Raw genomic sequence first — 15,875 nt, forward strand, 5'->3', positions numbered from 1 at the left:
CTAACATGTCCGCTACCCTAGCATCAGCATCAAAAGCCTCCACCCGTGGTCTCACCACCTCCTCTCTCATACGATGGGCTTCACCATGGTGGACCCATCGGGTGTAGTTCGGCGTAAATCCATTCTTCACAAGATGTTTACCCATTTCCACCTTGTTTACCCTTCTCCTGTTTCCACATTTGCTGCAGGGACACAAAACTAGGCAATGTCCTTTAGCAGCCTTGCCAAAATGCACTGTTCAAGAAAGCATCGGTCTTGTTCATCCATTCCGTGGTGTAATCACTCTGACTTCTCCAGCCCGTGTACATCCACTGACGGTCATCCATCCTCTAACATATGTATTAGTGAGTAATGTAACCATCAATTGCATCTACATGGTGTTCCTACTGTCTAATAGGTGAGGATAGGTCCTAATCCCACCCATGGATGCGTAGATGAGGTTAGTTTCCATGTTCTACTCCTATTCAAGATAGAATTTCGGCAGCACCTCCCCGCTGTTCTCCAGATACATGTCCTGCCAAAGAAGAGTGCATATCCAGAGAACAACAGGGAGGTGATGCCGAAACTCTGTCTCGGACCAGAGCAGACTATGGAAACTAACCCATCTATGCATGCGCGGGCTGTCCAAAAAACATGAACAATCCAAAACAGATACGGTCATAGATATGCAAAGATTTGCATACCTCCAACCGTATCTCTTTCGAATAGGAGACGCCTAACTAGGTTACGCGATCTACGACCATGATACGGAAAGAGGGGTTATACCTAGGGTGGCGGCGGAGTCAGGCTAGCGAGGCCGTGGCGGGTCGGTGTAGTGGTGAGGCGATGCGGTGCAGGCAGACTGGCACGACGACGGGAACTCCGACTCGACTCCGACTGGCTCTTCTCTACAAAAATGGAACAAAATACTGTCATTTAAAAAAAATTCAGTAGAACCTCCCCTGCACGGTGAGGTTTCCAAAACCTAAAAAAAACAACGGCACGATGGCCGACAAGCACATATGTCTCAAGAGAAGCCATGTAGTTTGGATATCAATCCATGCAGAAGAATATATCCAAGTAGTACCACTACTTCTACTACTACTTCCACTATTGCTACTACTACTACCACTAGTTCTACTACTACTATCACTATTGCTACAACTACTACCACTACTTCTACTTCTACTACTACTTCTACTACTACTACTACCACTAGTTGTACTACTACTACCACTACCACTAGTTGTACTACTACTACCACTACTTCTAATACTACTACTACCACTAGCACTACCAGTACAACTAATACTACTACAACTATCACTACCATGACAACAACAAGAGAGACGGCATACCTGATGGGCACCGGGGGTAGGGGCGGGTGGCGTTGGGGTTAGGCGGCGTCGGGGTCGGGGTCGGGGTCACCGGAGTCAGGAACGGGGTCGAGCACGGGCGGCGTCGGGGCGGGCGGTCCACGGGGCACGACCGGGGGCAGGGCTGGCGTGGCTGGGGGCAGGGCGTGGCCGAGGGCAGGTCGCGGCTGAGGCCAGGGCGGCGCAGGCGGCCGGGCAGCACGGGCGGTGGCGGCGCGGGCGAGCGGGCGGTGGTGCGTGAAAGTGTGTGCGTGTGTCCGTGCGTGGCCGGCCGGCCAGGGGTTAAATCAATACTTTGCCGAGTGCCCCCGATCTAGCACTCGGCAAAGGTTTTTTTTAAAAAAAAATTCTTTGCCGAGTGTCCCAGATATGGCAGTCGGTAAAGATTTTTTTTTGGAAAATACTTTGCCGAGTGCCCCTGACGCGGCGCTCGGCAAAGAATTTTTTTTCGAAATGTCTTTGCCGAGTGCCCCTGGGAAGGCACTCGGCAAAGAGGAAATTTTTTAAAAAAATTGAAAACCCTCTTTGCCGAGTGCCTTATTCTTGGCACTCGGCAAAGACCCGCTTTGTCGAGTGCCATCCTCCGGCACTTGGCAAAGATTTTTTTTACCTCCAAATTTTTTGTGTAGCTCTTTTAAGGTACCAGGAACTCCTAGTTAGAATTTGGGGATTTCTTGTGGCTTTTTGATATATTTAGTTACTTTATTTCATTTACTTGATTTTTTTCGAAAAATACAAATTTGAAATGCACGTGGTACGAATAATGAAATTTAATGATTCAAAAAATGATAGTCATGATACTATTGTTGTGTGAGGTCGTATCCAGAAACGGATCCGAAATTTCGGACATCTTATTCACGAAACATGACCGCGACTTTGGGTGCGAAGTGTTTTTAAATTCTATAAAAAGCAAACGAAGTCCGAAAATCATGAAACTTGTTGAGATGTTGTGATATCATATGTGGAGGCTATGATAAAAATTTGAGAAGGTTTGGTGTACGTTATTACGTACGATGCTTACAAACCAGGACATGTAAGCATCGTACGTGACAACGTGCACCAAACCTTCTCAAATTTTTATCATAGCCTCCACATACGATATCACGATATCTCAATAAGTTTCATGATTTTCGGACTTCGTTTGCTTTTTATAGAATTTAAAAACACTTCGCACGTAAGTTCGCGGCCATGTTTCATGAACAAGATGTCCGAAATTTCAGGTCCGTTTCTGGATACGGCCTCACACTACACTCAGTAACATGACTATCATTTTTTGAATCATTAAATTCCATTATCCGTACCACGTACAGTTCAAATTTGTATTTTTCAAAAAAAATCAAGTAAACAAAATAAAGTAACTAAATATATCAAAAAGCCACAAGAAATCCCTAAATTCTAACTAGGAGTTCCTGGTACCTTAAAAGGGCTGCACAAAAAATTTGGAGGCAAAAAAAATCTTTGCCGAGTGCCAAGAATAAGGCACTCGGCAAAGAGGGTTTTCATTTTTTTTTAAATTTCCTCTTTGCCGAGTGCCTTCCCAGGGGCACTCGGCAAAGACATTTCGAAAAAAAAATTCTTTGCCGAGCGCCGTGTCAGGAGCACTCGGCAAAGTATTTTTCAAAAAAAAAACTTTGCTGAGTGCCAGATCTAAGACACTCGGCAAAGATTTTTTTTTAAAAAAAACCCTTTGCCGAGTGCCGGATCAGGGGCACTCGGCAAAGTATTTTCCAAAAAAAAACTTTGCCGAGTGCCAGATCTGGGACACTCGGCAAAGAAATTTAAAAAAAAAACTTCTTTGCCGAGTGCCTAATAGCAGGCACTCGGCAAAGAAGGACGTGGCCGAACACCGTTACGCGGGGCAGCCTATGCCGAGTGCCGTGCTTTTACCGAGAGCCTGACACTCGGTAAAGAAGTCCTTTGCCGAGACCCTTTTTTTACCGAGTGTCCAGCACTCGGCAAAGAACTCTTTGCCGAGTGCGACACTCGGCAAAGAAGGTCTTTGCCGAGTGCCCGATTTTTGACACTCGGCAAAGATCCCGTTTCCAGTAGTGTATCAAGCATAAATAAGAGCAACATGATCACAATATTTTTTAGAACCATCACTATAATAATTATGTTATATATAGTTGCAACCTTTTTGTTCGTTTTCCTTTGTTTCCATATATAGCATTGCTAGATTCGCTCGATTAGACCCTTCTTGAGTTTCCTATGTGTTGGCCGAGCTTTAATAGCGGACTTTCTACAAAGTACCTCTATGAAGCATGGATTAAGGTTGTCGCTTGTATGCACTTCAAGTGGGAGCACTATCGTCGTACTTGGATTCTCATTCAAATCCAAGACTTCTCTAATTGATTCCTTCTCATCTTCCACTATCATATTGTGAAGGATAACATAAGCTTGCATTATGTTGATAACGTCCCCCTTGCTTCCATAACCTTGCTAGTTGACGAACAATATCAAAGCGTTATTGCAGTACGCCAAATGCGCACTCTACATCTTTCCTGGCCCCTTGCATCAATGCAAATAATTTATCTTTCGCCGACTAAGGGGGCGTTACTATCTTCACGAATACTACCCATTCTAGATATATTTTATCGTTAAGATAGTAACCCCATGTCATACTATGTTCCGTTTACGTTATAGTGTAATGTAGGAGCTTTCCCTTTTACTGCTTGAATGAACAGTGGTACTTGTTTAGAACGTTTATGTCGTTCTGAGACCCGGCGGTACCAAAGAAAACATGCCATATATGTTTTAGACTTTATTATTCAATCCTTCCCAACATCCTTTTGAAATCTACATCTACTATAGAGAATTGAGCCCATCAAATGGCTCTAAGATTAACTATATGGTTCCTCTGAGTTGATACAATAATCAATGATATGACAAACATATCCCTTAATGGACAATTTCGATGGTGTCATATCAATTTTTGAAATCAGTGTTGAACAAATTTCTGTATCAGGGAAGCACACTGAATCATATGAGAGAAATGTTGTGAAAACTTGTTTAACGGCACTTACGGACAATGGATACTTATTTGCCCTACTTCTCATTCTTCCGATACAAGCTTTACACGAGGGCAAACCAGATGTGGCAACATTAAGTAAAAGGATTGCTCGGCACATGAAAATGAAGCAATATAAAGCCAAAGTGGTGCTAAAAGTGTATACTTATTATTATGTCATGGTTCTCATATTCTATTTGTTGATACTACTTACATATTCCGCATCATGATTTCAACTATGCTGCTTGTAGCTTTCAATCAATTCTACATCAAGCCATGAAGCATGTCGGCCACTTATACTTCCACCTTCAATAAACCACATTGCATGTGAGTGCATACTCATTTATCGATCAGTTTGAGTAATGCTTATTATGTACTCATTTTAAGATACTCCGAAACTTACTACACGATTTTTTTCAAAAGAGCCCATATGTTCTAATATATTATTATAATACCACTACAGTAGTATATATATAAAATGCGTGTAACAATATACTCTATGTATACTTGCATATTTGACATACATACTACCCTATATGGTCTATTATGTATGATCATATACTCCAGCTACATACACTCTGTTAGGCCATATACACCCCAAATTTTGGAGGTATACACATGGGAGTAATTACAACGTGAGAGTATAAAATAGTTAATTATAACTTTATGGACTTTGGTTTGTGCTTTATGACAATTGGTTTGCACTGATTTGATCTATACGTATTATTATGCATGGTTTTTCTAATTATGATATATATTTATTACTGATTCATGCGAAGGAAAAACAAACTCGTTGTAGTTCTAGTATAATCTTGATGGCAATGCGATATACTCCCTCCGTCCACAAAAGAATACAATTCTCGTTTTTTAGGAGTCAAACCGTTTAAATTTTGAGTAAATTTATATAAAAAATAATAACATTCATGATACAAAATAAGTACCATTAGATTAGTTATAAAATACATTTTTATAATAAATGTATTTGGAGACGTAATGCTAATACTATTTATTGTAAACTTGGTCAAATATGAGCTAGTTTGACTAGCACGATTCGCATAATTGCATTCTTTTGTGGATGGAGGGAGTATATGTGATGCATTACTAATATCAAACTCAACAAAGAATTGCCTTACTTTAGCACTGTATTAGGCATAGAATCATACTATAATAATAGTCTAATCCCTCTAATGTTGGGCCTTAATTCTGAGAGTCTGCCTATTGCCAATTTATCCCTGAATCATTTACATATACACATTTTTTGGACACAGAATGATATGTCAAACCATACAACGTTTTTTTTATTCCGTTAAATTATAGAATCATACATCCACTGATGGAAGAGGCTGGAGCTTTATTTCCTTGTTAAAAAATGACAGAATCATACACAGTTACAGGTCTTGCATAGTGTCATAATATGATATGATATGGTATGCAACCAAACCAGCAGACCGTCCAGCCTGTTCAGTTGGCTGGTTCGTATCGTTGCTGTTTTATGAAGAAGTACTGCTGGCTGGTTTGTATGAGAGAAAAATATTGTTCCAGCTGAAAATTTACGATCGTTTACGACAAGCCACAGTCAAACGAAACAGGCTGAGATCGTCCTTCTTTGTCTCCCGCCTTTTGGTTTTGGCAGCTCCAGTGTTGCTGTCGAACCATATGGTTCGAGGAAGCCGAACAAGAGCTAAGTTCGCTCTCTCTAGCGTGAGCACCGGCTGGTGAGACCAACATAGCATTAAAGAATCGTTTTAACCCGTGCGGTGTTGGCCTGTTAGCGTGCGCAGAGACGAGCGCGGGTCATGATATAATATTTTTCTTTCACAGTAAAACAACATTAGCTGATTTATAAGTGACCTAAATGATCAGACGAACAGGTGTTTAATGCCCTGAGCGCGAACCGTCTGCGGAGTCCGCTTTTGGTTCTGACAACCAACGTCCGCATGCTCTAGTGTGCTCGGTTCGGCATTTTTACTTCCCTCGGTTCGATTTGGGCACGTGCTCTTGTTATGACAAGGGCAGTCTGTTCGCTTACTCGTAAACGATCGTAAATTTCCAGTCGAGAACAGTGTTTTTCTCTCACACCAAATCAGCCAACAGTAAATAATCCACGATACGATACGGCCTCCCGAACAGGCTAGACCTCACAAGATGTACCGTACCTAGGCCGGTAATAATAAGTACCTTGCCTAGCTAGCAGCAAGCTGCTAGAGCTAGCTTTGCATAAAGCAGCCGCTCTATCTCCTTTATGTTTACAGCCTCCATGCACATGAGCAAACGAACGCCGCCGCTGCCAGCACCATCGTCGTCGTTCATCAAGAACACAACCCCCCCGCGGTGGTTCTCCGCCAGCGACATCAACTCTGGCTTTCCCCACCCAAAATCTGCATCGTACTGTGGCCTGCCCAACCAGCTGGTAATATGCAGGTCCGTCTGCGGCAAGGTGCCCCTCGGAGGCCGGCTGTCCATCTCGGCCATCTCAAAGTAGTCGATCGCAGAGCGCACTAGCTCGTCGTCCATCCGATCGACGGCGCCTCTGATGCGGCCAGCGACGGATCCCAGCACCTCCGTGGCAATATCTCGCGCCGCGCTGGTGACGCCTAGCCAAAACATCGCATTGCCGAAGTAGCGGCTCGGGAGGGGCGGACTCATCCTATGCCGGAGGTCGGCCGGGAACGCCAGGCGCGCTTCAGAATCAGGTGGGAGCCGACGCGCAAGGCATGTGCACTGCCACACGAGAGCGCTAACAGCGCAGAAGGTGCTCGTGCCACCACCGCAGAGGTGCTTCAAGGAGGCGATCCGGTCCTTGGAAATGGTGAAGACTTGGACGGCAAGAGGTCCTGACGGGCTGGACAAGACGTGCTTAGGGTAGAACGTCAAGAGTGCGTCGGGGTGGACTGCGGGTGGGGACCGTGCACGGAGTAGGGTGCGGTCATGGCAAGGGAGCTCCACGGTAGCGCGGTCGCCATGCTTGCAGAAGGCCGACCATGTCTGGAAGAAGTGGAACGCGCTCAAGGCATCAGCGGCGACGTGGTGGAGAGCTGTCCCTAACGCCACCCCTCCACACTTCAAGAAAGTCACCTGCCATCGTAAGCACGACAATTGATATGTATATGTAATATAATAATGGTTTTCTATTTTCTAAAGATAATAATAAATATTTATTATGGTTTGATATATCTCTAAAATTTCATAATTAACATTTTTTATTTAAACCGGTGAAATATCAAAATAGCTAGTACCAGTTTTTTCCGTTATGTATCTGATAGTAGTGCTTTATTTAGAGTCATTTTGCTCTTATTTATTTTAAATAACTAATAATAATTAGACATGACTGCAAGCAATAAACAATAGGAACATAATAAATTATTAGTTGCAAATAATTATATATAGATCATAAATAAGTATATAACATTTTTTTTAAAGAAGATACATACTGGTTTCATATTTTTCGATTTCAAATAATTCATTCATTATGAATTTTTCATAGCAAACCAACTGCTTATTATTTTTAGTACAAAATAGAAAATCATCTTTGAAACCAGCCGTGCAGGACCCAATTTATCTACTATGATCCATTTCGTTGTTAAATGTTGAAAAATAGACTTAATATTGAACAGCATATGGAAGCAGAGAAATTAAGTAGTGGACCTGTACGGCCAACATGATGGACGATGACTCAATGAGTGGAACAAACAGCCTCCTCAGTTCTGGCGACGGCTTGAATTTCTTGACGTCATCGGCAGTGAGATCATCAGCCTGAGCGACAACAAAGAGTGCACCTTCGCCGTTACAGCTGATCTCCATCCTGCCGTCGTCGTTGTTGATGCCGAGGCGGCCAGCGAGGGGGTAGAAGGCCACCAAGGCTCTGGCCATAGCCTCCTTGAGCCTGGCCACGTCGAAGAAATCAGCCGTAGCGGCAACATCGTTGGAGCTGTACAGGTAGATCGTTGGAGTGTGGCCTTGGTTGGCCAGCCAGAGCCCCTTCCTCGGTGCCGGCTCGCTGGGCGTTACAAACGACGACTCCACCACCCGCACCTCGAAATCCATCGATTTCATTTTTCTTCTTGTCACACGCACGAACAACCACCAGCAATGGATGATGTTATTACTGTATTAGCTGTAGCTGCAATTGCAAAGGGAGGAGCGCAGGCTGGACTGGAGTTGCGGGCTTGCGAGGAGGAGGAAATAATGGAGTTGCAGACATGTGTCGACGCAACGACAGCAGCTCTGATAGGTGGCATGTCCTAGAATTTATTTATTGGAAGAGAGGAAAGCTATACTGGCATACGGTACTTCAGTTTTGATGAATAGTTTTATAGCGTTGTATCGAAGACTACGACCGTATCATGAAAAATAAAATGAAATTTGGGTGGAACACTCACTCTCAATACGGAGTACAAAGTTTCATAGGCATCTAATTTCCTAACTCGTAGAAAGTTGATAATCCTACGAGCTGAGGGTCTGTTTGGATTGGAGGATTTTCACAGGAATTTCAAAGGAATTTCATTCCTTTGTTTTGCTAACATCATACACCGTTTGGAACGGAGGAAAGCAGCCAGCCGTTCCAGAGGAAAGGAATCACATGCTTCACAAAACACGGGAAAAAAAGCATCCACTCCGAGCCAGTGAGGAGAAAAGCATTCTGCTCGCCATCAATTCCTATGTTATAAATTCCTATGTTTCAAACAGCCTAAATTTTTTGTTCCTGTGTTTTGAAATCCCATAGTTTTTCACTTTTCATCATACCTTATTCCTGCGTTTTTTCCTATTCCTGCGTTTTGAATTCCTTCGTTCCAAACAGACACTGAAACTTATTTCTCCCCTCTCTTCTTAAATGCACTACCGTATCATAAAATTGCCTACCTAGCAAACTATTTAATGCATACGAAGCTTACTGATCTTATCACGGTGCACCCCGCGGCAGATCCATCGATCTGCATGAGTACTGTACTGTTCCTGATTGATCATGTCTGGTGGCGTCGTCCAATACGTGCACGCGTACCTACAGCGTTAGCGGATGCTCCAACACTCTCTCCTCTCTCAGCATTGTGGGTAGTCTTATCCGTGGATCGCAGCTCTGCCGTCGTCGTCCCTCCCTCCCGGCCTCCCGGCCCGGGCCGCCTCCTCTTTGGCTCTTGCAGGGGATGCATGTGGCGTCTCTGTACGTCCGGTTCGCCCTGTTCCGCCGCCACAGGCGCCTTCATTTCGCTGCAGCTCACTTACTTAAGTGCTTGTTATTAATCGATCGGCCTGCAATTGGTCTGCTTTTGCTACTACTAGTATCTGTAAAAGATTTGATAATAACAACAAAACTTTGCTTGATACAGATAACAGATAATACAAAGCACTTCAGTGCTGGTTCTCTGATGATGCATCTCTGTAAATGCTTCGTCCAATATAAGATAACCATGCATGTCACAGTAGTTTCAGTCAATTTTTCAGTCAGCATAGAGCGTTATTCGGCGGATGGATAATCTGGATCAGACATGCATGATTAGTGCTCCCTCCAATGAAAGAGGAGAGACCCGCTCTGCTCGCTTTAGCGTTCGTGTGTTTCTGTCATTCATAAATACCACATGCCTGTAGCGCTAAACAAGGCGCCTAAGAATGCGGCAGTCGCTTGCAAGCTCGTGCCTTCTCCCGGCCAACTCCACTCTGGGCCCTCCTGTACGCAGGGACGACAGAGCCAGAAAACCTAAGATGACAGGGGGTCAAGTATGTACACCAGTCTCTTCTTTTTCTCGAATACGCAAAAGATTTACGCATCTTTGTAATTAAGATAGAAATGTTTACAAACAATGTGTTTCTGCGAACGTCCTAGGAGGTCTATAGGATTACAGTTGTGGGTTGGACGATCCTAGCATGCAGATACATATTTTGATATTACACAAATGATATATAGACAACTAGGATAAGAGTAGCGACACAGCCTAGGAAGAGGCTTGCACTTCTGCTGATGCCAGCGCGACTAAATCCCGACGCCGTGGAAGAGCGCTTCCAGCGCTGCGATGTTCGAATCGTTGGGCTCGGCCTCGTAGAGCGCCTCATAGGAATTCTTCGCCGATGTGCTTGGTGTTAACAGACCCGTGACCAAACAAACTCGCTGCATGATTAGTATCTCACCTCGCTTGGAAACAGGCAACCGAGAGAGGCTTTGAGCACCTAGACGCTTTCTTCGCAGCGGCAGCACCACTGTTGCAGGTGATAGCTTGGGCAACTCACGAATCATCAGGGAGGCCCTCTTACGCGTCACTGTCTTGATGAAGTTCTTGAGGCGGCAGTTGACGGAGGCTTTGTGGTCCACGATCTGGTGGTTATCCACCGGCGGCGTACCAAGAGGGCCGACATCCGCCGTGAGATCTACCGGACCGAAGCCTAGTGGGTAGCCATCTTCGTGCCTCGTGGATGCATTGACCTGTGTGCCTAAGGCGACAACGATGGCAAGTTCGCTACCCACTGAGTGGGCGCGGCGCGGTGGTGGTGTCTGTAGCACCAAGTCGACGTGCTAGGACGGCGTCTGTGTTGCGCCTTCCTAGAAGGCTGCTGGTGTAGACGCAGGAGACCACCACCGTGGCCTCATCCTCCAGCTGGGCGGCCGCCAGAGCTGCAGCTGAAAGTCCTAGTTTGATTTTGGCTAATTGATAAAATTGTTGGACTAACCCTATGATCTAAGTGTATAGATGAGATAGGTTGGTCCAAGTCCAAAGTGATGGAGCTAGATGACACTCATGGTGATGAAGATGGCCAAATGATGGTGATCAAGTGCTCCAACTTAAAAAAGAAGAAAGTGAAAAACAAAATGGTGGTCAAGATAAAGTTATATGAGATATGACCATTTTGTTTTGCCAATCAAGATGCAATAGAGTATGCGATTGGATTTAGGATAGATAGTCGTACTATGAAGAGGTGAGAATTCATGGTTGATGCGGTTATCAAGTGTCACTAGGTGATCTAACTCGTTGCACGTGCATTTGGAACCTAGTGAGCTAACATGCCCTTGAAAATGCTTTTGTAAAAATGCTAACACACGTGCACAATTGTTTTGGACACTTTGGTGTTGGCACATGAGAGCAAGGGTGGAGAATTCGCGCTTAAGAGTGAAGTTACTGGGGCGGTGGGGACGTAGCGATCGGCTTCGCTGGGTGACAAGCAACATCCAGGTAGGTCGTGGGGTGGTCGTCGTCAGACTCCTCGGCGTCGTCATCCACCCACCGATGGCGCTTCGTGCGCCCTCCTGAGGTGCAACCTAGGTAGAATTTAGCCGCGGCACCGTGGCGGCCTGCGGCCGACGGGGTGATGCACTCGGAGGTGAGCTCACGCCCCTAGTCCCCAGCAGGGTCAACGGGTCGTTGTCCAGCGCAGGCGGCGGCGGGGAGCCAGATCTGGCCCCAACGCACGGCAGCAAGATGACCGCGGCTGGCCCCGACGGCGGAGGGAGCGGTGGGGTGCTGATAGAGGAGGTGGCCGCGGCGACGGCATATGCTCCCAGCGGCTAGGGGACGCCAGTGGAGGGGTATGACGCGGGCGGTGGCAACGACCGTGCCACGCGCTCGTGCACTCCTGCGCGCGGGTGGGGAGAGGAGGGGGCGTGGACGCAAGGAGGGGAAGCGAGGGGGCAGGGTGAGGGCGGAGGCGACGGCGAGAAGGAAGCAGGGTGAGGGCGGAGGCGACGGCGAAAAGGAAGCCAGGGGCTCCTAGGGTTGGGTGGGGAATGGAGTCGTCATGTCTCTTTTCTGAAATAGTGTAGTGGCCACACTAGTCTCTTCTAATTTTCTTATTTTTCCCTAGCTGTACGTACCACCGAAACAAATTAAGTAGGCTGCAAAAGGACTAGGTACAAAATGATTTACGTAGCAGGGATTGCTGCCACAGGTACAACCAACAACCCTAGGGAAAGAACCCATCATGGGCTTGGTGCATGTTAGTTTTGACTGTTCGCTTGGCTGCGGCTGCAACTTCTGAAGTGCTAAACACTGTTACAGCTGCAACTTTCTAACTAAAACAATCGCAGCCGCAACCGCTTTCTCCAACCGGTACCAGCAGCCAGGATGTTCAAAACAGTTTGCCACAAACTGCCTAATGTGCACAATTGTTTGGACACCCCTACGCTACTACATAAACTGTTTTTGGAGGGGGCCTTTTCCCCCTAACAAGTCACAAGGGCAGCCGGGCAGGTGTATATGCTCTTGAAGTTACTCCCAAGTCCCATGTCACAGAGTTCATATACAATATACTGTATGTTACAATATCCCAGTCTCCCAGAGACTCTCGAAGTTACTCCCATGTCATCACACATTGAAACACGCACCCTCGAGGCTGTTCTTGTTTCTCCTCTCATAAATGGCCAGCATGTTCTTTCCTTCGTCACCCTTACAGCAAATATGACACATTCTATCATTAAAATTGGTAGAGATGCAAATTCTGTGGCTGACAATCTCGCAAAGAAAGCAAGGCGGACTGTAGTTCCTAGTTCTTGCTTGTTCTCTTGCGAGTCTTGGACTCATTCTACAAATTGTAATATCCAGATGGCTCTGGAAAACTTTCAATGGGGCAATTTTTGCCCCATATCTGTATCTTGTATTTAAGCTTTGAATGAAATTACCGTTTCAAAAAAAAAAAATCAGCCATTCAGAGTTTCACCAGTCAAGACCATTGTGAAAGAAATACGGAGATACCCAGTTTAGTCACAATTCACATGTCTGATGCAATGATTTTCAGAGGTATATATATATATATATATATATATATATATATATATATATATATATATATATATATATATATATATATATATATATATATATATATATAGAACTACTATCCTGTAGCTGGCTACAGAATAACTTATTCTGTAGCCACTTTGAGTTACGATAATTACTATGTTATTTTACGAGATTATAGTAACTCCTTACTAAGTGGTTTAATATAACGTTATGGTAAATATCCCCATGTGTTATAGTAACCCAACTATCGTAAATATGTATTTATATTATGGTAAATTAGTATATAAAATTATAGTAAATGGAGGTGGCTACAGAATAACTTATTTTGTAGCCGGCTACTGAATAGCCTCTCCCTATATATATATATATATATATATATATATATATATATATATCCCAAAAGATACTGTCGAAGCATCCAAAGTATTCCCACTAGTCATGTAATTCAGCTATGATACATTCTTACAAGTTCACACATAACATAAGAACAGGCCTACACAGTCAATTCTGATCTTGAGATAAGAATGCCATCAGAATCGGCATAGAGCCATTCTCCATCGCAAATTCTAGTCCCTGCAAAGGTCACAGGAGCATGCTTCTCACCGACGCCCTTCTTGTTTGACTTGATAGGGTGTGAGTTCAGAGCCCGGAAGCCAATGTCACAACCATTTATCTCATCGACGTCCCTGATGCAGCCATTGACCACAACACCAGCCCACCCGTTGTTCTGCGCCAGCTGGGCAAGGTTGCCACCCAAAACTGCACAGCGCATGCTCCCACCGGCATCAACCACCAGGACCCTGCCGTGACCTTTCTCCTCAAGGAACTCACGGAGCAGAACGTTATCCTCGAAGATCTTCAGTGTCACAACAGGGCCAGCAAAAATCCGCCGCCTTCCATAGATTTGGAAGATAGGTTGGAGAGCACGAAGATCACCATTCATAATTAGAGCAGCATTAGCATCACATGCTTCAGCAGTGGCCAATGGCAAGGCAGCCATCTTATCTTCAGTCCTGCTTGTCATCAGAAGAAGAAAAGAGAAAAATCAAGGAACAGTACAGATAAGCAGTAGATAATTCCTTACACAGAGTAACACAGCAAGTTGCCCAGTCCAATGATATGCACATCTATACTAAGAAAACTTGAATTATTAACGGTTTCCATGTATACATCTGGTTTTCCCATTGTTTAAAGTACCAAACTGCCACAGACCAAATCTTGCCAAAGGGAAGTTCAGTCTTCCATGAAGAAACAACATGAACCAGCAAACATGCCTCAACTACCACATGAACCAGCAAACATGCCTCAACTAGTAAAAAATCATGCCAAGGAGAGTTCAGTCTCCATGAAGAACATGAACCAGCAAACAAGCCTCAAACTCAGGAACACAATAATATCTGCTTCTATAGCAGAAGAGAAGACAACTGAAAAAACAATCAAGTTATCTGATACAAAATTTCGCTCTAATTCTATGCACAACATGGACACTGTTTGCCTCTGCTGAGGTTCTGTAACAACATCCAGCCCAGATTTTCACGCAGAGCTATATTTGCTCATAACACAAAATGAAATGTTCGCCTGAGCTCAAAACCAGAAGCTAATAGCACTCTAGGAGAGTCATAGTGCGAATGCGATGCAACGTCTCAGTAGTGTTTGATTTGGACCAGAACTAAGTTTTTGTGCAAGGCAAAAGCCCCTCGTCCTGCAGTGGAAACTGCAAGGAAAAGAACTAAGTATGTAATGAACTATTGGTTGCAACAATATAAAAAGCCTTCCGCTGCAAATAAATATTGAATAGACTGAGCTATGTGCTTTTTTTACTAGTACTAGTAATGTCAACATATCAGAGGCTGCTGACCATGTAACAATACATATATGGTTGCAGTGGAGATTTTGTCAAGCAGACTAAGCAGCATAACAGGATTAACATTTAACAATACGTATTGTGCGCATTCACATTGTCATATAGTACAGCATGACTTACAAAAAGGGGGATGATTACAAGTTATCAACCCATGTGAAATCATTGTTTCGAGTAAGTGTGTTGATTCCAGAAGATGTAACAATGTAATTTAAGAATCGAACCTATGTCAGTTGTCACCTAGGGTGAGAAAAGGCCACAGGGTATATGAAATGGACTGATGTCAAAGAATATATAAAAGGCAGTTTTCTCAATGTTCAGGAAAAAAAAAGTTTTTTTGGGTGGATTGGGGGAGTAGAGGAGGGGAGGTTGGCCTGGGACCGGAAGCGATGTTGGTGGGCATAATACATAGTACATGTACATGTAATTGGGTCAGATCCGGATACAAGTAACTTAAATTTGGGTGGTCGTTTTGAAAAGCATGGAGGAAAGAGAAACGGCGAGCATACCTGGTGCCGGGGAAGGGGCAGACGAAGAGCTGGCAAAGGGCGGTGCCGGTCGCTAGCGGAGGGGCCGACGAAGACCTGGCAAAGGGCGTTGCCAGTCGCCGGCGAAGGGGCCAACGAAAACCTAGCGAAGGCGTCGACGCTCGCCCGCCCGCCACTCGTCGGCGCCAAGGTAGAGAGAGAGAGAGAGAGAGAGAGAGAGAGGGGTGAACGGGAGTACGGAACGAAGGATAAAAGAGTCGTGGACCGTGGACGCAACAGAACAGTCAGCCACGCGTATTGTTTTTTTTTTTAAAAAAACATGAGTTCTTTTTTTTTCTCGAACACCGCGAATAGGTGCGGAAGCTGGGAGTTGGCTCCACAGAACCATCTAAAAAAACAACGTACCTGGAAAATCGTCAAGCCGGCGCAGCTCCTGATCGCCAA

The 15,875-nt window shown here is 44.8% G+C and overlaps 2 protein-coding genes across 3 annotated transcripts; both read right to left on the bottom strand.

The window, feature by feature from the left end:
* Window positions 1-6,509: 6,509 nt before the first annotated feature.
* LOC136461760 (putrescine hydroxycinnamoyltransferase 1-like) lies at window positions 6,510-8,605 on the bottom strand. Its single transcript, XM_066461066.1, has 2 exons — window positions 8,008-8,605; window positions 6,510-7,437 (listed from the first exon to the last, which is right to left on the bottom strand). The coding sequence occupies exons 1-2, from the start codon at window positions 8,413-8,415 to the stop codon at window positions 6,550-6,552; spliced, it is 1,296 nt and encodes a 431-aa protein (XP_066317163.1). The 5' UTR covers window positions 8,416-8,605; the 3' UTR covers window positions 6,510-6,549.
* A 4,881-nt stretch (window positions 8,606-13,486) lies between these two features.
* Window positions 13,487-15,585, bottom strand: LOC136461770 (putative 4-hydroxy-4-methyl-2-oxoglutarate aldolase 2). Of its 2 annotated transcripts, none has more exons than XM_066461082.1 (2): window positions 15,453-15,585; window positions 13,487-14,095 (listed from the first exon to the last, which is right to left on the bottom strand). In XM_066461082.1, the coding sequence occupies exon 2, from the start codon at window positions 14,080-14,082 to the stop codon at window positions 13,576-13,578; it is 507 nt and encodes a 168-aa protein (XP_066317179.1). In that variant the 5' UTR covers window positions 14,083-14,095; window positions 15,453-15,585; the 3' UTR covers window positions 13,487-13,575. The 2 variants fall into 2 exon arrangements, with proteins under 2 accessions (XP_066317179.1, XP_066317180.1); XM_066461083.1 differs by having other exon boundaries at window positions 13,487-14,098; window positions 15,453-15,582.
* Between the last annotated feature and the right edge of the window lie 290 nt (window positions 15,586-15,875).

Source organism: Miscanthus floridulus, chromosome 6, assembly GCF_019320115.1.
Source record: "Miscanthus floridulus cultivar M001 chromosome 6, ASM1932011v1, whole genome shotgun sequence".
Lineage (NCBI taxonomy): Eukaryota > Viridiplantae > Streptophyta > Magnoliopsida > Poales > Poaceae > Miscanthus > Miscanthus floridulus.

What these genes read in the sequence shown, in the direction of transcription:
- LOC136461760 (XM_066461066.1), bottom strand. Translation starts at nt 8,415, where the DNA reads ATGAAATCGATGGATTTCGAGGTGCGGGTGGTGGAGTCGTCGTTTGTA. An exon ending in CCATCATGTTGGCCGTACAG is followed by an intron (nt 7,438 to 8,007) that starts GTCCACTACTTA and finishes TTACGATGGCAG; the next exon opens with GTGACTTTCTTGAAGTGTGG.
- LOC136461770 (XM_066461082.1), bottom strand. Translation starts at nt 14,082, where the DNA reads ATGGCTGCCTTGCCATTGGCCACTGCTGAAGCATGTGATGCTAATGCT.